The sequence below is a fragment of the Poecilia reticulata genome, chromosome 8 (genome assembly GCF_904066995.2).
Source record: "Poecilia reticulata chromosome 8, P_reticulata-male-v2, whole genome shotgun sequence".
Taxonomy (NCBI): Eukaryota; Metazoa; Chordata; class Actinopteri; order Cyprinodontiformes; family Poeciliidae; genus Poecilia; species Poecilia reticulata.
The window spans coordinates 14972239-14991708 of NC_088837.1; the positions used below are offsets into that span (position 1 = coordinate 14972239).

Here is a 19470-nt window from a genome sequence, read left to right on the forward strand (position 1 = left end):
AGACCTACAACATCCAGGATTGAAATACAGAGAACCCAACATGCTCACAAGTGGCATTATTCCATGTCGGAAAGACATTCAGAAAGCTTATGTGGCAGCCACGAACTAATGTATTAAAGATTATTTAGATTACTTGACAGATACGGGTTGAGTTTTTTTATTTAAATTTTTTTAAAGAAAATATCCTCCCTTTAAATGTTATGATTCGTCTTAGTCTATTGTATAAAATCCCAACAGAGCACACTGTAGTGTAGTGTTTTTGTTATGGAATAAAATATAAAAAAATCTCAAAATGTGAAAACTCGTTCTTAACTATTTTATAACCAATGTTTTAAGAGTATGGAAATCAGTGGGACTCTTGCTTTCAAAGAATTTGATCAGTTGGGTGTCAAATGTTTGACTCTGTTTCTGTTTCTTGTCGACGCAAGAGCCAGATTTTAGAAAATAATTTCACTTTTTTTTTTATATATCTTCTCAAGATCCGTTTAGATTGTATTTTTTAAAGGATGTTCTTCTTAAAGCTGCCACTGGGTGTCTCACTTTCATTGGGAGACAAAGTTGAGAGCTTGTCTCTGACAACATGCATTCACCAGAGCATGCCCGAGGTGTCTTCTTCCTTCCAGCTGAAATGACAGCCTTCTCGTAAGTTGTTTAGACATCTTCCTGTTCCCGAGAGCCCAACGAGCTGACTTTGGATGACATTTGAGGGGGTCTTCAAGCCTCTGAGCAGGAACCGGTCAAGGAGCGAGCGTTTGTGATGTCTTCGGACAAGGAAAGGATCAGGGAGCGCATTAAAGAGCTCCTGAAGAAACCCGGGAATGGAAACTGTGCCGACTGCGAAGTTGCAGGTGATTTTTTTGGAGTCGATCCGAATCAGGCTGGTTAACATTTTATTTTTTAAGTTATTGTTAGTGTTATATGTTGCACGGGGGAATTTTCTTACGAGTGTTTCTCAACCGTGCTAGTAGCGGGCTTTTTCTTCAGATGTTCTGACTCACAACTTAAGAGAAAACCACAGTGTCACAATTACCATTGAGCTGTTTTTCTTAAGCAGCAACGATGTACTCGTTTCTGTCCTCAGTGACAATGCGGTCAGAACATGATGAAACTAAGAGTTGACTCAGTCAACATCCTTTCAGCAGCAACACGCTATTGCGTTTTATTTATTGCATGGATGACACTCAACATTTATCCTGCCAAATATTGTGTCTATGCAGTCATTAGCGTTTGGGGTATTGTATGCAATGATACTTCAATAATGAGAGTAGTTCAATGAATTCCGCTGCTCTAAGTAGTGACATACTTGCTATTGTCATTAGCTAGATAATTGTTACATTTTATCCTATTTTCATGCTTTTTTTATCATAAAGGATGGTATGTCTCACAAAAACAATTTAGCATTTAAATTTTAAAAGAAAATGCTGTAATTCATGCATAAACTTGTAACTTTATTGTTTCAATGAGATGTATGGTAGTTTTCTTTTTTACTGAGCCAGCATGTGGTTACACATTCTGATGATCACAACTACACTGTTATGCTTCATGTATCAAATTTTCACTCATGTGAAACATGACCAGCCAAGTCTAGTTTATAAATTGTAGTTTCTTCAGTTGCTGAAAATTATTCCCAAAGATCTAGAATTTTGAGTTTTATCATAAAATTATATATATATATATATTTGTTTCTGGAAGAATGCTCTTAAAATGTAGTATATCTGTTTGCTAAATGGAGATTGATCAATTTGCCAGTTATTATTAGCATTATTCGTAGGTCCAGTTAATTGCATCCTTTTCGTTTTTTTTTTTTTACAAATGCATATGTATTTAATGGTCTGTAGGAAGTAAGGCTCATGTTATTTGCTATCTTTATTCTTTTTCAGACCCTTGTGTCTGCACGGCTTAGCCACATTTGACAGTTTTTTTTGGTAATGGTGTAATGGTGCACACCAAATATTTTTTCTAGAAGCTTACCTTTCAATTCAGTTCAAGTTTATTTCAGCCAGAACAGTGCATTATTAAACAATGCTACATGTTAAAAACAAAGCAACTATTGCTTTGTACATAGGTTTTCTAGCCACGGGCTAGTTTGCAAACCCAGTCCTTGGTTGGACCTTTAAAAAGTACCCTCCTGGCAGCTTCAATCTCACCCTCATCTACTCTGAAGCGCAGCTACAGTTTCCTGTCTGTGAGTGAAGTCACACCTTTGCTGCAGAACGTTCTTGCTCAGTGTGTATGTGGTGATCACAGTTGAGATGCTTGCTTCTTCTATTCAGTGATCTGCTTCCTGTCTACTTCACGTGTGGAGTGCAATGAGGCAGTCGTCTACGCATGATGCAGAAGAGTAAAACAAACAAACAAAAACAACCACAGAAGTAATTGGAAAAGGAAAACAGTTATATTTTAGACATGTGTACACTACACTGCTACACCTTGTATGTAATTTTTGGCTGAAGAATCTTCTCAAAGTATATACTAAATGTTTGATTTTCATATTTGTTATGAACGTACAGTGACTTATGAATATCTTCATAATGCTAACTTTTTCTTTTATGACTACAAAAGGAGGAGTGACCTGCTAAAAAATAAGCAGTAAAGTGCAGCTATATTAAAAATTATATTTAACACTTTTGTTCTAGAAGGACTACCGAATAGAAACATACTTTATGTCGCCATTACATAGATCACCTTTAACTTTTATCTTTGCTTTCTTTCTTGTGAAACGTTTGCGTCAATGTGTGATAATGTGATTACTAAGATATAGTCCAAAAACAAGTTTACCGCAGTTTTGGTAAACTTTAGCAATAACTTCACTCCTTCTTGATGCAAATATGAGATAATTACACAATTCTTTAATTTGGGAAGAAGGTTTTGTGAAATGTTCTTTGTTGTAACTGGAAGGTTTCCACTGAACCCTTTACCTCTTAGAGACAGTGAAATTGTTACATTGTTACATTTATTTGCTGACATTTTCTGGAAAGGGCTTCAACTTGTAGTTATTAGTAAAGTTTTCAGTCTGTGTTTGGTGAAAATAAAACATTGTCATTATGTTTAAGAAAACCTAGTGCTTGGCCAACTTGAAATTCAACCGAAAAGCCACAACAGAAACTCCATTCTGCTCTAATCTGACTGGTGGATCTGCAGCAGTTTTTACACAAAACTCTTTGTCATTCTCTACTCAAGTATTAGACTCCTGTCTCTGCTCACTGAAGTGATTATCATCGCATGAGTTCAGATTTCACAACTAATTATCTACTTGTGTTCTAAGTAAGACTTAGGGAATCTATAAATGGCAAAATTAGGATTGTTTTTACTTTTTGCAGCTAGTTTAGAAACAATGTGGAGAGACAAAAGAAACTCCTACTGAGTTAAAGGAAATCAGATAATGCATATAATCATTTAGCCCACATGTAATATTCCTCTGTTCACTTCAACTAATATAATATGTGTTATATTAAATTTGCAGACCCAGAATGGGCATCCTACACCCTGGGGGTGTTTGTGTGTCACAGTTGCTCAGGTCTCCATAGAAACATTGCTCAGATCAGCAAGGTGAAGTCTCTACTGCTGGATCCCTGGAGCTACTCTGAGTTAGAGGTAAGATTTAGTTTTTTTGTTTTTTTTTCAATTTTACTTCAAAACATTCTGAACAAATCAAAAGACCCAGTGTTTCATCTTTGAGTATAAATTTTTATTGACTTTTTTATTTTTTTACTTGCTTAAAAATAGTGGGAACATTCAATATTTTAATTAAGTAGACTGATAGCATTATAGCGCCAAGGCAAAAGATTATTTACATTTTTTTGTGTTGTTTCCTGTTTTCTTCACCTTGTAAAAACCCTTTCAATATATTCTCAGCAGCAACAAGAAAGGGATATGGGTCAATCTTCCTTTAAAAAAATAATTCTTTATTTTGCCAAGTTTTGACGAGTTCAAATCTGCTAGCCGGATGTTTTATTTACTAAGATATTAAAAAGGAGACATACTTTTGTTGTGCCTTGTCTTTTTAAAAAAAAGATTTTATTTCATCAGTTAGAAATATCATCGTACAAGATAAAAAAGCAGCCTTCAATCTGCATCAGCTGCTGTATTATTCTTGAATTGACACAAAGTCTTTCTACGGGCTGCAAACCGCCCACAGGCCACTCTTTGGACACCTCTGATTTAAAAGAAAGCTCAGAGTAACAGCTGCTTCCAGTGTCTTTATTCCCACTCAAACTACTGACAGTGGCGCTTTCTGCCTCCTACGTTATCACTGCTGCCAGTCAACGGTATCAATTGAGCTTGGTCTAAAAGGCGTGAGCCAGCAGCTGGCCGACACAGCCAGCGTCTTTGTGCGAGTTTGCAGGGGCCCTTGTGTGTTTCTAAGATCTTGGAAATGTGCAGACATTTATGTTACAGAAGACGTGCATAAAACAAATGACTTCTCTGTCTTCATAAAAAAAAAAGCGAAGAAAAATGCAGTTCAAAAGCAGGAAATTAAATTAACATTTGTGGCAATAGTGGTCCTCCTGCTCTTGTATCTCTGTGGACTCTTTCTGTTTGTTTTGTTGTTTTGAAAATGTGCAAAATAGGTATGCATATTTCAGCTTAAAAAAACAACAAAGCAAATATGGCTATAAAATATTACAGCTGCTGGGAGAAAGACCCTATGCTAACGCTCCTTTGTGCATTTAGGATGCAGCAGTCTGTCACCGAAGAAACTTTCAAAGTCTGCAACAGCTTCATGTCCATCAGTGATGTTATTTCAGCCAGAGTTCATTTATCTCCCACCGCATACACTGCGTCAAGCCGGCATCCTAGGACAGAGCTGTTCTTCCTGAAAGGCTCGGCTAATTGCTTCCTCTCAGCTGTAGATAAGCTGCTGCTCCAACTTATGGTGCCACAGAAAATGGCGGATTTTACTGCAGAGTCAGAAAAATTGTTCAGGCGCGCCCTCTGCACTCCCAAAAATCTCAGCCTCCTCAGCAGGCAGTTTGCTCTATCCCTTCCCTTAAAATGCATCAGTGTTGTGAGTCCGGTCCAGTTTATTGTCCAGGTGAACACTCAGGTACTTTTAAGAGTCCATTATCTCAATTCTGCTCTTAAAAACAGAAGCTTTTAAGGTAGCAGTGCATTCTTTCACTGGGGTCATGAGAAAATTGGTGAATTAATCTTGACAAAGAGCACAGAAAATTTGGTTTAAATGGAGCACTGTTCATGCCCTCATCCAAAAAATTTAAATTGAACAGGACGACTCTAAATTTACGAAAGGTCATCCTGCTAATGTAACAGGTCGGGCAAGGAGAGCATTAATCACACAAACAGCCAAGAGGTCTGTGGTCTCTTTGGAGGAGTTGCAGAGATCCACAGCTCAAGTGGGAAAGTCTGTCAGCAGGACAACTTTTTGTCATGCTCGTCATACTTTCGTTTTTTTTGGTAATATGACAAAATGTAAAAAAGTTCAAGAGAAATTAATGTGTTTGCAAGTCACTGTCATATGAAAGAAACAAATAAGAGGAAGAATGTCGTAAAGCATCAACATTGCTCTTTCAATGAATAGAATCTGGAGAAACACTAGGGACTAGTAAAACTGTCTTTCCCCCCCCCCTTATTCATAAGGTGAAATGTTCTGCTTTTGTTGTTGTTTTCTTCTGCGTTACTCAATGCAAAGTCTTGCCATTTAGCTCTAAAATTATGGCAACACGTCACTGAAAACAAGCCTTTTATTTCAACAGCATAACATGACCTGAAACAGTTTTATAATAAGGATCTCTAAAAGATTAGAAGGTTTCACATCTGCTTTTGATCGGTTACAGCATCAGCTGCTATCGATAATGTCTTTCGCATGAATGCTGAGTGAGTGTGCAATTCTTAAATCAGTTTTAAGAATGAATAAATAAATATAGACCACTAACAGTAGGAATCTGTCAGTGGAGCACTCTTTATAGCGACATTGTTTTACTGAAAGCAGACAGAAAGTTTGTTGTGTACTTCACTCATGAACATCATATCAAGATCAGTGGTTCTAACACTAAGTGCCACTTCTATAAATACTTAATAAGCCATCTATGTACCACAGGCAAGACATAATAAATGGCACTACAGTTAGATGTCTCCATTAGTTGTTTTCTCTCGAAGAGGGAAAGGAAAGTTAATTCATTTTCACAGCACATTCAAAGAAATAGTTTTCATGTTCAATTTGTAAAAAAACAAACAAGCAGGGCTCTTGAAGCTATAATCCCAGTGATGAAGGACAGACGTTTCTCCTCATCCAACCTCAAAATCCAATATGACTAATAGTGATAGCTGCAGTGATAAAAGGATTATGTGCACTTCTGGAAATTTGTGTCTCATTAAATCTTGTCCCACAATACACATATACAGCATGTTTTTTTAAAATAAAAAAAATCTTCTTTTGCTGTTTGAGTTTATTATACACAGCAAATTAGCTTATACTAATAGTGATTCACCCTTTAGAATTACATTTTTCAACTTGCACAAGGATTAGTTGTGCTGGATATTATTCCTCGATCAAAGTACGGTTTCTAAGGGAAATGGGACGAAGCAGTAGTAGCCTATGACTATCTTTGCACAGAGATTTCTGCTTCGGTTTGTCAGGGTGGGGTTTCTAGAGCATTCCACAACACTTCCTCTTTAAGTTGCATATGTTTGAAGCATGGGTCAGTGTGTTTGACCTGTCATCTTGTTTGAGTTTAGTAGCTTTATAATACAGCTGGTTTCTGTTGTGTTTTTATTGTAAACAAATCAGAAAAACATTTCCTCTGAGTGCCTTGAAAAGAAGCTCAAATACCACCAGTGAAACTTGTAACATAGTTTAAAACAAAATTGTGTCTAAGGACGGGAGTAATCAGAAAGAAATCAACTTATTCAGATCTTGACACATAGCATCTAAACTAAACTGATGGAAGTAAACCTGTTTGCAGTATTATTTCTCATACTCTACCATTAAGGGGTTTTATGACAGCGGCCCATTTCAGTATCGCAGCACATATGAACTCATTGTAAGTTAACATGATCAGCTAGCTAAGTTAATGTTGCTCAGTGTTTGCTGTGTGGAAAACAAACCTTCATCTTTCTTCTTTATAGTTTATAGATTCTGTGGGGAACAATGCTGCAAAGGCCAAATATGAACAGATAGTACCTGCCTTCTATTATCGACCCACGTCTAAAGATTGCATGTAAGTAGTCCTGCTTCTATGACCCTCTTTAATCTTAGGATTTTCTGTCCTGTTTGGTATTCGAGTTCAAACTTTTACACGTAAGACAATTTATTTATTTTTTTTATTACACATTAGCATAAAATTGCTGAAAGTCTCATTTTTCTTGGATTAATCCCTGTTTGTAACGCAGCACCATAATGACACACAAAGTACTGAAATCTGACCATTGTCATTTCAAGTTGCATTACAGTGGTTACAGCTTTTTGTTCTAAGCCCTTTTAAATCAATAAGCAATTTATTTAAAGAGCATAAAGATGTTTAAAATGATAAACAAAATTTTTTTTTTAAGCAGGCTCAATTCAAGTTCTATTTTTATCTTAAAGACCACAACCATGTTTGACCGAACTAGGACAAGTGAAGCGTATAATGCTGTAGATGTTGTTCTAAATTGTTATGTGATTTCCTGTATGAGTCATTAATGCACTAGTTAAATAATTTTGATAGGCCGTTACTCTAGAGAAAGTTTTCCACTGTTCTGTTTCCTCTATTTGTAGACAATTGCTCTGAATTTGGTTCTCTGGAGTCCAAAGTCCTTAGAAATGACGTAGGAATCTTTCCAAACTGGAAAATGTCAATAACTTACTTTTTTTATTTCTTTTTTGTCAGTTTGAAATATGTTTTGCATTTTGAGTTTACTATATATTGCCAGACAGTTTATATTTAAGTTTATATTTATTTTATTTTTACGTGAATTTGGCATTAATATGAAGGCCTGGTAGCGTGGATGAGTGGATGTGAACGGGCAATTTTTGACACATGGCTTAATTAGTTTAAAGAGCCTTTTTCCCTTACCAAATACAATTTTTATTTGAAAATTGCTGTTTTGGATTTACTCAGTTTGCTAATTGATGATCTGAAACACTGAAGTAGGACAAAAAGGTGACGAGTTTATTTTCACAGCACTCTATTTTAATGCTTTCTGAATAATAAATGTACTGCGGTGGACAAGTTTGCATTACATTTCGTAGACAAACATCATCTTCTGTGTTGGTCAGTGCTTAGGCGTAATTGGCGACTTCGCATTTAGAGTTCTGCTCAACAAAAAGATGCCATCTGTGGTTTTGGTTTACCAAGATGACATGTACAAACTTAACAGTTATAAAGGTTGTAGTTATAGAACCATGTGTATTTAGAGCTAATGTGTATTTGAACTTAGCAACCTAAGTGAATAAAAGACTTTAATAAGAGATAACTGAGTTTAAAAACACATGCAAGGCTTTTCATTTAAATTTCTTCTTCTTCAGAAGCTAAATTGGAGGAGTGACATTAACCACTAAAGATCACCTCATCCTTTTGAGACAAATGAGATAAACAACCATTCATCATTTACCATCCACTGTGTTCTGCAGGCTCCTACGGGACCAGTGGATCCGAGCCAAGTACGAGAGGAAGGAGTTTATGTGCGTAGAGAGGCAGGAGCCCTACTCTGCAGGTAACAATGAAATGTACCTGTACAATTAAACATGAGATGCATGTTGAGTGCATTGGAACCAAACTGTCTGCATCTTGCACAGCAAAACAGATTCAGTGGTGAATGAATTCCCAGCATCACCGGCAAATGATTAACAGCGTTCTTGGTTGCAATGGCTGACACAAAATGAGAAGTTTACAGGGACACCTTCGCATGCCAGTGCTGCAGTGGCTAAATTACTTTTTTAAATTTCCATCAGTCAGACAGACACAGTTTAATGACTGTCTGTCTATGCTAGACAGCTAGCTAGCTTTTTCAAAATTGCTAAAACATTTCATACCCATCAGTGTAATGGAGGTAACATTATTCTAAAGATGCAGCTTGTTAAGCAGTTAATTAAACAGGTAATATTAAACTCATTGTGTTATGCTATGAAAGCAGAATGCCAGCGACGTTACACAATTTTTAAAATGTATTTAGTTTGCATATATAGTTTTTTGAATAAAATAAATCTGTGGTATTGTAAAATTTTTGTGTCTTTGCTGAAACGTTTTAAGCTGTTAGAATCTCATGCCTGCTATGTATAACAAATGAGAAACAGCTTTTGTTTTTATTTTCTTCAGTGTACTTTTGCAGCATGTTGAATCAAAGTTCTCTTTCAATAATTTTATTTTACAAAGAAAAACAAAATATACAAATAGGGAAAAAGATCGGAGTCAATTCTGTCCAATTATATGTAATTTAAAAAAAATTAAAATGAAATACTCTACTGTCACTGGTCAGTGGTCACTCAGTCTATGTTACATCTTTATGACCTAGTTTCCATTTATAAACACCCCTAACGACATAATGTTTGCTGACAATTGATTATTATTATTATTTTTTATTTTTATTTTTTTTCGAACATTCAGGTAAAGTATTAAAAGTCATTAACACAGTTCAAGGAGGAAGGAATATGCATAGGCACTTTTCTGCCTATTCTGAAAAGTGGTTCCTAACTATGGTTTTTATCTGCTTTAATTGACCATTTCCCTTGGTTGCATGTGTGCAGGAAACAGGAAGCTTGCAAAATAAAGTCAGTTGAACCTTCCTTAAAGAAAGCCTGTCTTCTGGCTATTTTTTATTTTTATTTTTTTTTATCTAACTTTGCAGTAACAACACATAGTTTGCATCTCTGCTGCTGCTTTTTATTTAACAAATGAACTTTTAGCACTTCCCAGCTTAAATTACTGGCGCTGAAAGTATCAGCAATCAGTGTAGAATGCATTTATTCTTCACACTACAGTCTACAGCATCTCGGATTAGCATCGTGCAAAAACATGAATGTATACATGTAGGAACTAAATGTCTGATTTCAGTTTCAGGTAGAGGATTAGAAGCTGCTATCAGAGTCTCATGACTGCTGAACACTGTGACTTGCTGTCTGTGGCTTCTTGTTTTGCACTGTGCAGAGGTTTGGGATCATGTAGCTTCGTGCCTCTGCCATTGAGGAAGAATGCCCTCTTTGTGCGCAAGCATTCTGGGTAACATTGTTCGCAGAATTTAAGCCCAATACAGTCATAGAACCTGCAGGCACAAACTGCCGTCAGATTATTATCAATGCATGTGTTAAAATGTGTGAAAAATGCCAGTTTTACCATATGTACACAAGCAATTGAATCAAAAATATATAACACGGTTGAGGAAAAGCAACAATTATTCCTGCTGCTGATAAAATAAGATAACATTTGAATTTTGAGAAAGTAACGCAGTCTTTTATTGCATCCTACGGTACTTGGATTACTGTAATTCTATGTATGTATGTTTTTTTTTTAATATATAAAATGCCAACTCAGCTTTTTCTGACAAAAACTAGGCACTGTGAAAACATCACACCTAAGCTTACCTCTCTATACAATGACTTCCTATTCGATCCAGTTCAGAGTTTATTGCTTCTTTTTAAAAGTCATAGTGATTTAGATCCAGCATGTTTGCCTAAACCTTCGCACTCTCACGCTCCACCCAAAGCGTTAAGGTCCGCAAATCAAATGTTGAATGACGTCCGTGGAACCAGGCTCAGAGGTAGAGCAGGCAGAGCTGTAGAAAAACCTGCCTCTGTACTTTAAAGCTGCACAGACTGCTAGGACAGCTTAACAACAAATGTCTACTCCATTGCTTTTTGTTCTAGTTGAGCAGAATATATTAGCTTTTATTGTGTTATTTTATTTTATTCATTTAAGAAGTTTTAATATCTTATGTTTTATTGTAGTTTTAATTTATTAGTCAAGTTGCTGGTGAGCTTATGCAGCAATTTGGCCAACCGTTGTATTAAATGTGCGGCCAATAAATTAATAAATTGATAGTAACAACTTATTGTTAACATCACTAAATTGATAGTAACAATTTTTATCTCTAGAAATTTCTTTGGCATCTTATTTCAAGGACTTTAACACACGGGAATCGTTTGATCTTCGTGGTTTTGAACCTGTAACTTTGTAAAACCTTGATCTAACTTTGCACTAGTACAAAAACCAGTTGGTTTGGTTGTAAATTCGCTATTTTACTTTCAACTTCTACCAGTCTTGAGAACTTGTTCACCTGTCTGTGTTGATGTAATTATGACTAGAGGGGCCATGCCTCTCTCTCTGGTACATTAATAGCAGTCTGTCTCATGAATCATTGATAAAGTCATTCCTCAACGAGGAGTTTACTGCAGCATGTGGATAAAACATGGTTACTTTTTAACTGAGCAATGAAATAAGAAACTAATGAGAGAGGTATCGGACAAACTCGCAAAGTAAACATCAATATCTTCCTTACTTCCTGGTGCGTTTACCAGAATGGGCTGTTCTTGCTGTTTATTGCATTCTTCTTTATTCTGTCCAAAAGCAGCATGATGATCTCAGCTTTATAGGGAAATGCTTCTCTAGTATAGTTTCTAGCTGGGGAAGTGGTTTAGTTCAGTTGTTTCTCATGTGGTCTACTTTCAGAAAATTCCTGAGAGGTATAAAATATAGCTAGAAAACTGTAGGTTGGTGTAGCCACAAGCGAACTTTTTAAGCTATTTTTGAATATGTAAATTAAACAAAGTACATTCTAAAATATACAATTAGAATCATAGTAAATCTAAAAAAAGTAAATATATAGAATTTATTAGGGAAAAATTATGCTCGCGATCAGTGCTGCACCCAGCATCGATCAGCACTTTGCCCAAAGAATACAAGAAGTACTAATATTATTATAATTTGAATCGGCATGTCTGTGTTTTGATGTCACACGTGTGAAAATGCATGCATAACAATGCAGTGTGTTCTCTCCGATAATGGCTAAATATGGGCATTGTGGTGAATGTCAGGAAGAGGCCCAGGACTAGATAGACAGATGAGTCCGATTGTGTGTGTGTATGTGTCTGTCTGCGTGTCTATGTGTGTGTGTGAATTTCAAAAACGGTGATGAATGTTCTTATAGCCTCTTCAAAAAGGCTCGACTCCTTCAGTTTTTCCGAAAATTAAAAGCTTGGCTGAAAACCTAGTTTGCTGTTTTTTTGTTTTTTCTTTTAAATGCCATAGTGTGTGTTTATGTGCGTGTGCGTGCTTTCGTGATGTTCTGACTGGTTCTGGAAGCGATCAGTTGAAGCTGAATTATTTATATCTTTTAACAGCAGATGTTCTTCCTCCCTTGCTGATTAAGGTTTACAAGACTGACCACATACGCTAAAAGGGTGAACGTACGACGTGTGCAGACACACACACACAGGCAGAAAGCTATCGCTTTTCAGGTTTTTGTCTAAACTTTGAGGGCATTATTTTTGAACTCGATGTGCTTTTCACACAATAGTAGCAGAGTGAAAACATTTCGGTTCTGACACTGTCCTCAGTGGCCGTTGAATCTCATTGAAGAAACACTCTCACAGCTGTAAATACAAGCACACAAAGCAGAGATTGCTGCTTTCTTTTTTACTTGTTGTGAAGAGGAGATAATGTTCCCATGTGAGTGTGTAGTTCCATAAAATATGTTTTTGATCTTATCCGCAATGCAGACAAGAAAAGGACCCCAATTCAAGGAAAACGTTCAGTTGTCACATTTCAATGACGAGAGCATTGGCACCTTTGCCTCAGTGTTTTTTGTTCATCACTCCTCACTTTTCATGGGCTTTTGTTCTCACCGAAATGCATATAAATTGTTCATAGCAATATCAATAAATGCTTAAAAAAACATCACATTGCAATACTGCGTACTCTGATGTTGCTCTGCGATTGTGAATAGGTATATTGACCTACAAGTTTGTTGAATGCATCGTGGATCAGCTAAAAAAAAAAAAAAAAGAGGTTTGGTATATGTATTGTTCCATTTTTGTGTGTTTTGAATCCTTAATCACAAAAAAGATCTTTGTGACTCTGCTCTGTTCTTGGCAGGCTACAGAGAAGGATCCTTATGGAAGAGAGGACGAGACAACGGCCAGTACCTCAGTCGAAAATTTATCCTGACGGAACGTGAAGGTGTCCTGAAATACTTCAACAAGCACGATGTGAGTTGGTTTCTAACGCGTCGCTTCGCACAATGCCACGTAGGAAATTTTATGAGCTAAATATGCAAATTCAAATCTACGTAATGTTCAGGTTGGGCTCAGCTATTGCATTTTAATTTTTTTTTTGTTTTTACATGAAATTGACAACTTAAGACTTAAAGCATGATGTCTTACCATACTCCTGTTTTTCTCCCGCCAGGCCAGGGAGCCCAAAGCCATCATGAAGATCAGCACAGTGAATGCGACTTTTCAGCCAGCTAAAACTGGCATTTCTCATGGGCTGCAGATTACCCACTTGAAGGACAACAGCACCAGGAATATCTTTGTTTATCACGAGGACAGCAAGGTCAGCATGTTTCAGTCAGAATTCCTTCAGCTCAAACATTTGAAGCCATATTAAATATCATGTACTGTGCTGGAGTCATCTGCGTCAAATGTGACAAAGGGAGACCTGGAGGTGACTCGGTTTCTGATGCTTCCTGATGTTTTGTCCTAAAGGAAATTGTTGACTGGTTCAATGCAATCAGAGGTGCAAGATATCACTACCTGCAGGTGGCATTTCCCGGTGCTCCAAACTCTGAGGTGAGTAAATGTTTAGTACATGTCAGCAGAATTCATATGAATACGTAGGTGATTCTAAAATGATATATTTTCCTAGTAACTTTTACATTTCAAGAGTAACTTTGGTAGCAGTATTTGGACTGGATTATCTGAAAACCTCTGCTTCAAGAGTAAATATAAAGTAATGTCAACTTGACAGATGAGGGAACAAAGCGCTGAAACTTAAACATAATGTATTCCGTAGATTTAAAAACATGATGTTGCCCGGAAAGAAAAGAAAATCAAAAATTGCATGCGTTGAACATCACTGCATCAGTTGTCAAATCCACACTTGTTTTGTTTAAACTGTCAGGAGTCTAAAATTTCACATTAAACATGTTTAATTCAATGCTGTGTTTTTGAATTGCACCAAAAAGACATATTTATGACATTTTTGCAAAAGAATATCACGGAAATGGAGCTGCATTTTAAATAGTTTCATTAAAAAGACTGTGCTTTGAATTCAGCAGTAAAAGTTTGGTCATGATCCCAGTCTCTATAATATATTCTTCAAAGTCTTGTCAGTTTAATCGCTAGAGGACTAAAAATGCCAAATGCGACTAAGTGTAGCTTGTGACATGCAGAACTATGAGTTTGAATAATGATAGCTTTTGCAAGTAAAATAAAAAAGAAGCAAATCATCTCCAATGCCCTTAAACTTGTACTGTGAGCAGAAAAAAATGGTTTTTATATGATGATTCATTCTTATGATGCAGTTTATAACTCAGTATATATCACAGTATTAACAAGGTTGCGACTGAAACTATAAAAAGTTTGAGAAGCGGGAGTGAAACCGAGTTGTTACTATGAGAACTGCCGTTCACACTTACTCTCCTATTGCTTATTAGACCGTGTGAATCCTGGACACTGTGATAATGTGGGCTGACAAATCCACTGCTGTGAAGGCCATTTTAAAGTTCTTAGAGTGCTATTACTGCAGGCAAAACAAGTAGAAAGACATTTTATCCTCCTCAGGATTCCTTGTAATTCTGACTGCTTTTCACCAAAAGTAGCTTTTTTTTCTTTTTAAGAGTTTATTTCTTTGTTTTGTTATGTCCCTGGTTAATACCTTTAAACATATAGTAGATGACAGACGTATATGCAAGCTTTTTCACATATTTGTCACTTTATGGCAACAAACTGCACTTTGCTGGAATGGTGTACTACAAAACAAAAAGTCATGCACAATTGTGAAATGGAAAGGAAATGATGCATTTTCCTCACACTGAAATCTGAAAAATGTGGTGCATTTGTATTGTACTGTATTACAAATAAGGTGACTTCTAAAAAGAATTGGTTAATTAGATTTTTGTATGGGCTTTCATATTATGGAGGACTGAATACAAATGCACTCCACAACTTTCAAAATCTTTTTTTGTAAAAATGTTGAAAATCCTGTACCAATTTCTTCTTCTTCTTTTTTTTTGTACAAATAAGTGATTCTCCTGGTTGCCGCTATAACAAATTTCCAGCGAAATACTTTCAAGGTTGTGGTCATGATGGGTTTTTTTTCCTAGTTGTTGCCAAAGCTGACCAGGAACTACATAAAGGAGGGTTACATGGAGAAGACCGGGCCAAAGGTGATCTGCTTATTCCTAGTCATTGACCCCAATGTAAACTTACAATTGACAATAGTGATTAAAAATTGAATGTCTCAATGTTGAACCCTTCCTATTTGTCTTACAGCACACTGAAGGCTTCAAGAAGAGGTGGTTTACGATGGATGACAGGAGGCTCATGTACTTCAAGGATCCGCTGGTATATACTCAAAAATTTCAAGAGCAATGCTGTAGTTTACCTCGGTCACCAGGAGATGCCGCTGTGCCTCTCGTTTAGAGTAGAAACGGAATGATAGTTGCCAAAATAACTAAAAAGACATATTTACTTTGTTTGTGGTGCCTAACTTATCAGGACAGCCACATATCTTTTTGTTTTTGCATGGTAATATCTGTGTGACTCTTTCTGTGCTCATAGGATGCCTATGCTCGAGGTGAGGTTTTCATCGGCAGTAAAGAAAACAGCTACACTGTCCTTCCTGGCCTCCCTGCCAACGTTCAGGGGACCCACTGGCCGTTTGGAATCACTATAGTGACTCCAGACAGGAAGTTTCTTTTCGCCTGTGAGACTGCAGAGGATCAGAAAGCCTGGATGGCAGCATTTCAGATTGTCATCAGTCGACCGATGCTGCCACAGGAGTATGCCGGTAAGCTGATTGATTAAGTGATGATGGTCACTTTTGACTCACACAATTAGTCTGACGCGTTACTTCTGTGATTTTTTTTTTCTGCAGTGGAAGCTTATTTTAAACACAAACCATGATTGTGCTTCTGCTTGAAGTGCATCTCACAGTGGAGGCTTGCACAAAGCCTGGTGTTTGATTCAAAGATGAACGGCATTTGACAGCTCCTCCTCTTCATTAGCATCCAACAACAACAGGAGCCAGACTCATTTTCCCTGGAAAAGTCCATCACTCCACAACTGCCGGATGCCACGACATGTATAACATGCCACGTACAAACTTAAAACGGGACAAAACTGCTGGTGCTTCCATGTGAGGAAACATCAGTATCTAATTTTCTCAGTTACGTTCTAGAATAATCAGTACTGCAACTACTGATCCTTGCTGCAAATCAATGACATTTGGATCATTTAACAGGAATATAAAGACTGAGAGTATAATATAGTACAATACTAACGATGTATAGTCTCACATATGGATGCTATTTTGAATTACTGTACATGTATGAGTGCAATTGTATTTAATAATTTATTTTTTAATTGTAGGCTATATGTTTACAATTATTGTAAGATTGTATTACAAGCACTGATTTGCCATTTTATTCTCAGTTTCTGCATTAAGCAGCTTCCTGTTAAATCCAAGTTTAACGTGTTAGTGGGTGACATGTTATTGCATTTACGTCCAGCAGAGGGTGACAAAATATTTTTTTTTAAAACAAAACTCAAGTCTTTTCTAAAATCTCCAGTGACTCATTAATTTTGCCTAACTGGTGCCTTCAAGGCTCCTTCCAAAATAATTTGCATGAACCGTGAATAAAAAGGCAAAGTAATGTTTTATGATAATCTATGGTTTCTATTAATATGTATTAACACACTTTTAATATTAGTAATAAGAATATTATGGTGCCAAAAACTATCCGTATGAACATGCAGCACAGAAAGATGTTCAGAATAAGACTTATGTGATGAGAAGAATACAAACAGCAATGTTTTTTTTAAAAGAAATACACCTGTCTTTTCCAAAGAATTGATTTTATTTTAACAGCTACAAACAACAAGTTCAAATGTTCTTAAGAAAAACATGGCATAGCATATCATACTTATATTTATTCATATTGTAGCACTGAAAAATAAGCAGCCTGCACAGTTTTCATATACGACAAATATCATAACAGAACAGACATTTACACAGACTTCTAATTAGGGATGACGCTGATCCTCATTTTTGTAGTCTCCAACTCTGAAGTGAAATATTTAGGATTATATCGTACACATACAGAGTCTGATCATTCATAAAGCGTACATTTTCTTTTCATTTTTCTTTATAGTAACAGCTGTTTTGGTTTATCTTGACACTTTGCAGGACATTATCAGCACATTTTTTAAAAAACAACCTCCCAACAACATGTTATCTAAGATGTGATTGAATGTATTTATAATTCTTGTTAAAGACAACTTGTCCTATCTAATGATCTTGTAACAAAGTTGTTTCTAATATAAAGTCAGCTCTGTTTTGATTTGACTTGCTGATAGTTTGGCTTAAAAGATATTTAACTTTGAACTTCAAAACTTGTAGAAAAGGTGGTTCTAATGCTATATACACTTAATTTGCTTTTAACGTCATCAGATTTAATGAGAAGTGTTTCAGCCGATTTCTGTACGTGTCTCTCTTCCTTACACTCAGAGCTCTTTGGGAGTTTCCAAGCATGTCTGACAAAACCACAGGCAGTAGGTCAACAACAGGTGATGGAGGTTTAGTTCCTTTAGGGACTTGGATCAGCACATCCCTGTTTCTAATACAACATGTAAGATAACACCACAGAAAGTGCCTTTAAGGTACCATTAAGCTTTACTATAAATATTTAAATATGGAAAAAATAGGTATTTACAACCAACATTCTTGACATATTTTAACACCTATAGTAGTATTTAAACATTAAATTTTTTATCCATTCATTTCCTATCTGCTCAATTTCATTGCCACGGCAAATCAGGTGCCTTTCTCAAATGGTCAGCAGGCAACTGATAGGTTACACCCTGGACGAGGCGTAGTCAAATCACAGAGCCAACACTTATGAAAAGTCAGACAAGCAATCGTTCACACACACACTCACTCACACACTCACTTTCTGGGTGATTTAAGTCAACCATGGCATGCATGAGTCTGGACTGTGGGAGGAATACCGTAGTACCCGGAGAGGATCCACGCATGCACTGGGAGAACATGCAAACTCCACACAGAAAGATGTCAGATAAAATTTTCAAGTCCAAGATGCTCTTGCTGTGAGGCAACAGGTCTAACCATTACCCACGGCGCTACCCCAATTAGGCTTAAGATTAAAAAAAAGTACATTAGATAATGACAAATAGAAGTTAACAAGGCAAGATAAACATTTGCACACATAAGAATTTTCGAATTCTTCTCATCAGTAACTTTGTACCAAAAATAGCAACAACAGTTTGCTTTTTACTGTGTGATGAAAGGATGCATATCCGCAAATATTCACCCAGGAATCATCAAAATATTCTGAATTAGTGCTGGTAAGTCACCCCCCGGAGCCTGCTGAAAGACGTCTATAGTCACTGAAACATGTACAGAAGAAACATCAAAACACAACTAGATTTAATAATCCACAGCATTCTAACAAAAGCTGCCAATATAGATAAAAAATAATGAGGACATGTGGGAAATAAGCTACCTTGCAACTAAGCATCTTCACAAAAGAAAAAAAAAAGAATCATGTCGTGAATAAATTAATTTGAACAAAAATAATTAGTCAAAGACTGTACAGCTGCCTTCAGAAATAAGAATGTTCATTTTTAACATGGATCTAACTGAGCTGTTTTGTCTTATGTGTTCAATCTTAACCTTGGTCTCCATTCATAGCTAAAGAAACAATTAGGTGAATAGAAGAATGTGAAAGGATTAAAACAAGAGAAGATTTTGCAACTGTGGAGACAACTCATCGTCCTTCGTGAGTCCAGAAATGATTTCCAACATTAAAATGACGGTTAATCGGCACGTGGACGCACGTTTTCAGCCGTTTAGGTCCTGCAGCAGCCGGCGCCCTTCAACTCCTTGTTCACGTACTCATGCAGCTTAAACTTTTCGCTGGGATCCTTCATGGACCTATGCTTCAGCTCCCTGAAGTGAAACAAAAACAAAAATGAAAACAGAAAGTAAAACCATTGTTTTACTTTCAAAGTAGTTGCTCTACTATTCAGTTTGTCTTATTCAGAAAACTAGTGGAAATATTATGGGAGACGTCTCAAGTAGCTTAACACTTTTATAGAAATTAGCCCGTTCCTCTTCATAAAATACCCAAAGCTCATTTAGATTGGACGAAGAGAATCTCAGAATATCAATTACATCTAGTCTTGAAAATATTTCCCACAATTTATAATCCAGTGAACTGTAGCGAATCGGTATATTCAACTGTGAGGAAACTAAGTATATGGCAAATATCCACAATCTCTTCTGAAAGCAGGTCTGT

The 19470-nt window shown here is 36.5% G+C and overlaps 2 protein-coding genes across 3 annotated transcripts in view; one reads left to right on the forward strand and one right to left on the reverse strand.

Moving 5' to 3' along the window:
- The first annotated feature begins 533 nt into the window (after nt 1-533).
- On the forward strand, nt 534-17357 carry LOC103461349 (arf-GAP with dual PH domain-containing protein 1-like). Its single transcript, XM_081610044.1, has 11 exons — nt 534-848; nt 3464-3594; nt 7087-7178; nt 8570-8652; nt 13026-13138; nt 13338-13484; nt 13637-13720; nt 15256-15318; nt 15425-15496; nt 15713-15941; nt 16029-17357. The coding sequence occupies exons 1-11, from the start codon at nt 758-760 to the stop codon at nt 16055-16057; spliced, it is 1134 nt and encodes a 377-aa protein (XP_081466170.1). The 5' UTR covers nt 534-757; the 3' UTR covers nt 16058-17357.
- The window catches only part of LOC103468887 (ras-related protein Rab-26), a 49420-nt gene continuing 46941 nt past the window's right edge, over nt 16992-19470 (reverse strand). For both annotated transcript variants that reach the window (XM_081610045.1, XM_081610046.1), the window contains exon 9: nt 16992-19121. In XM_081610045.1, the coding sequence (XP_081466171.1) occupies nt 19022-19121 (100 nt within the window). In that variant the 3' untranslated portion in view covers nt 16992-19021. The remainder of the gene's footprint in view (nt 19122-19470) is intronic.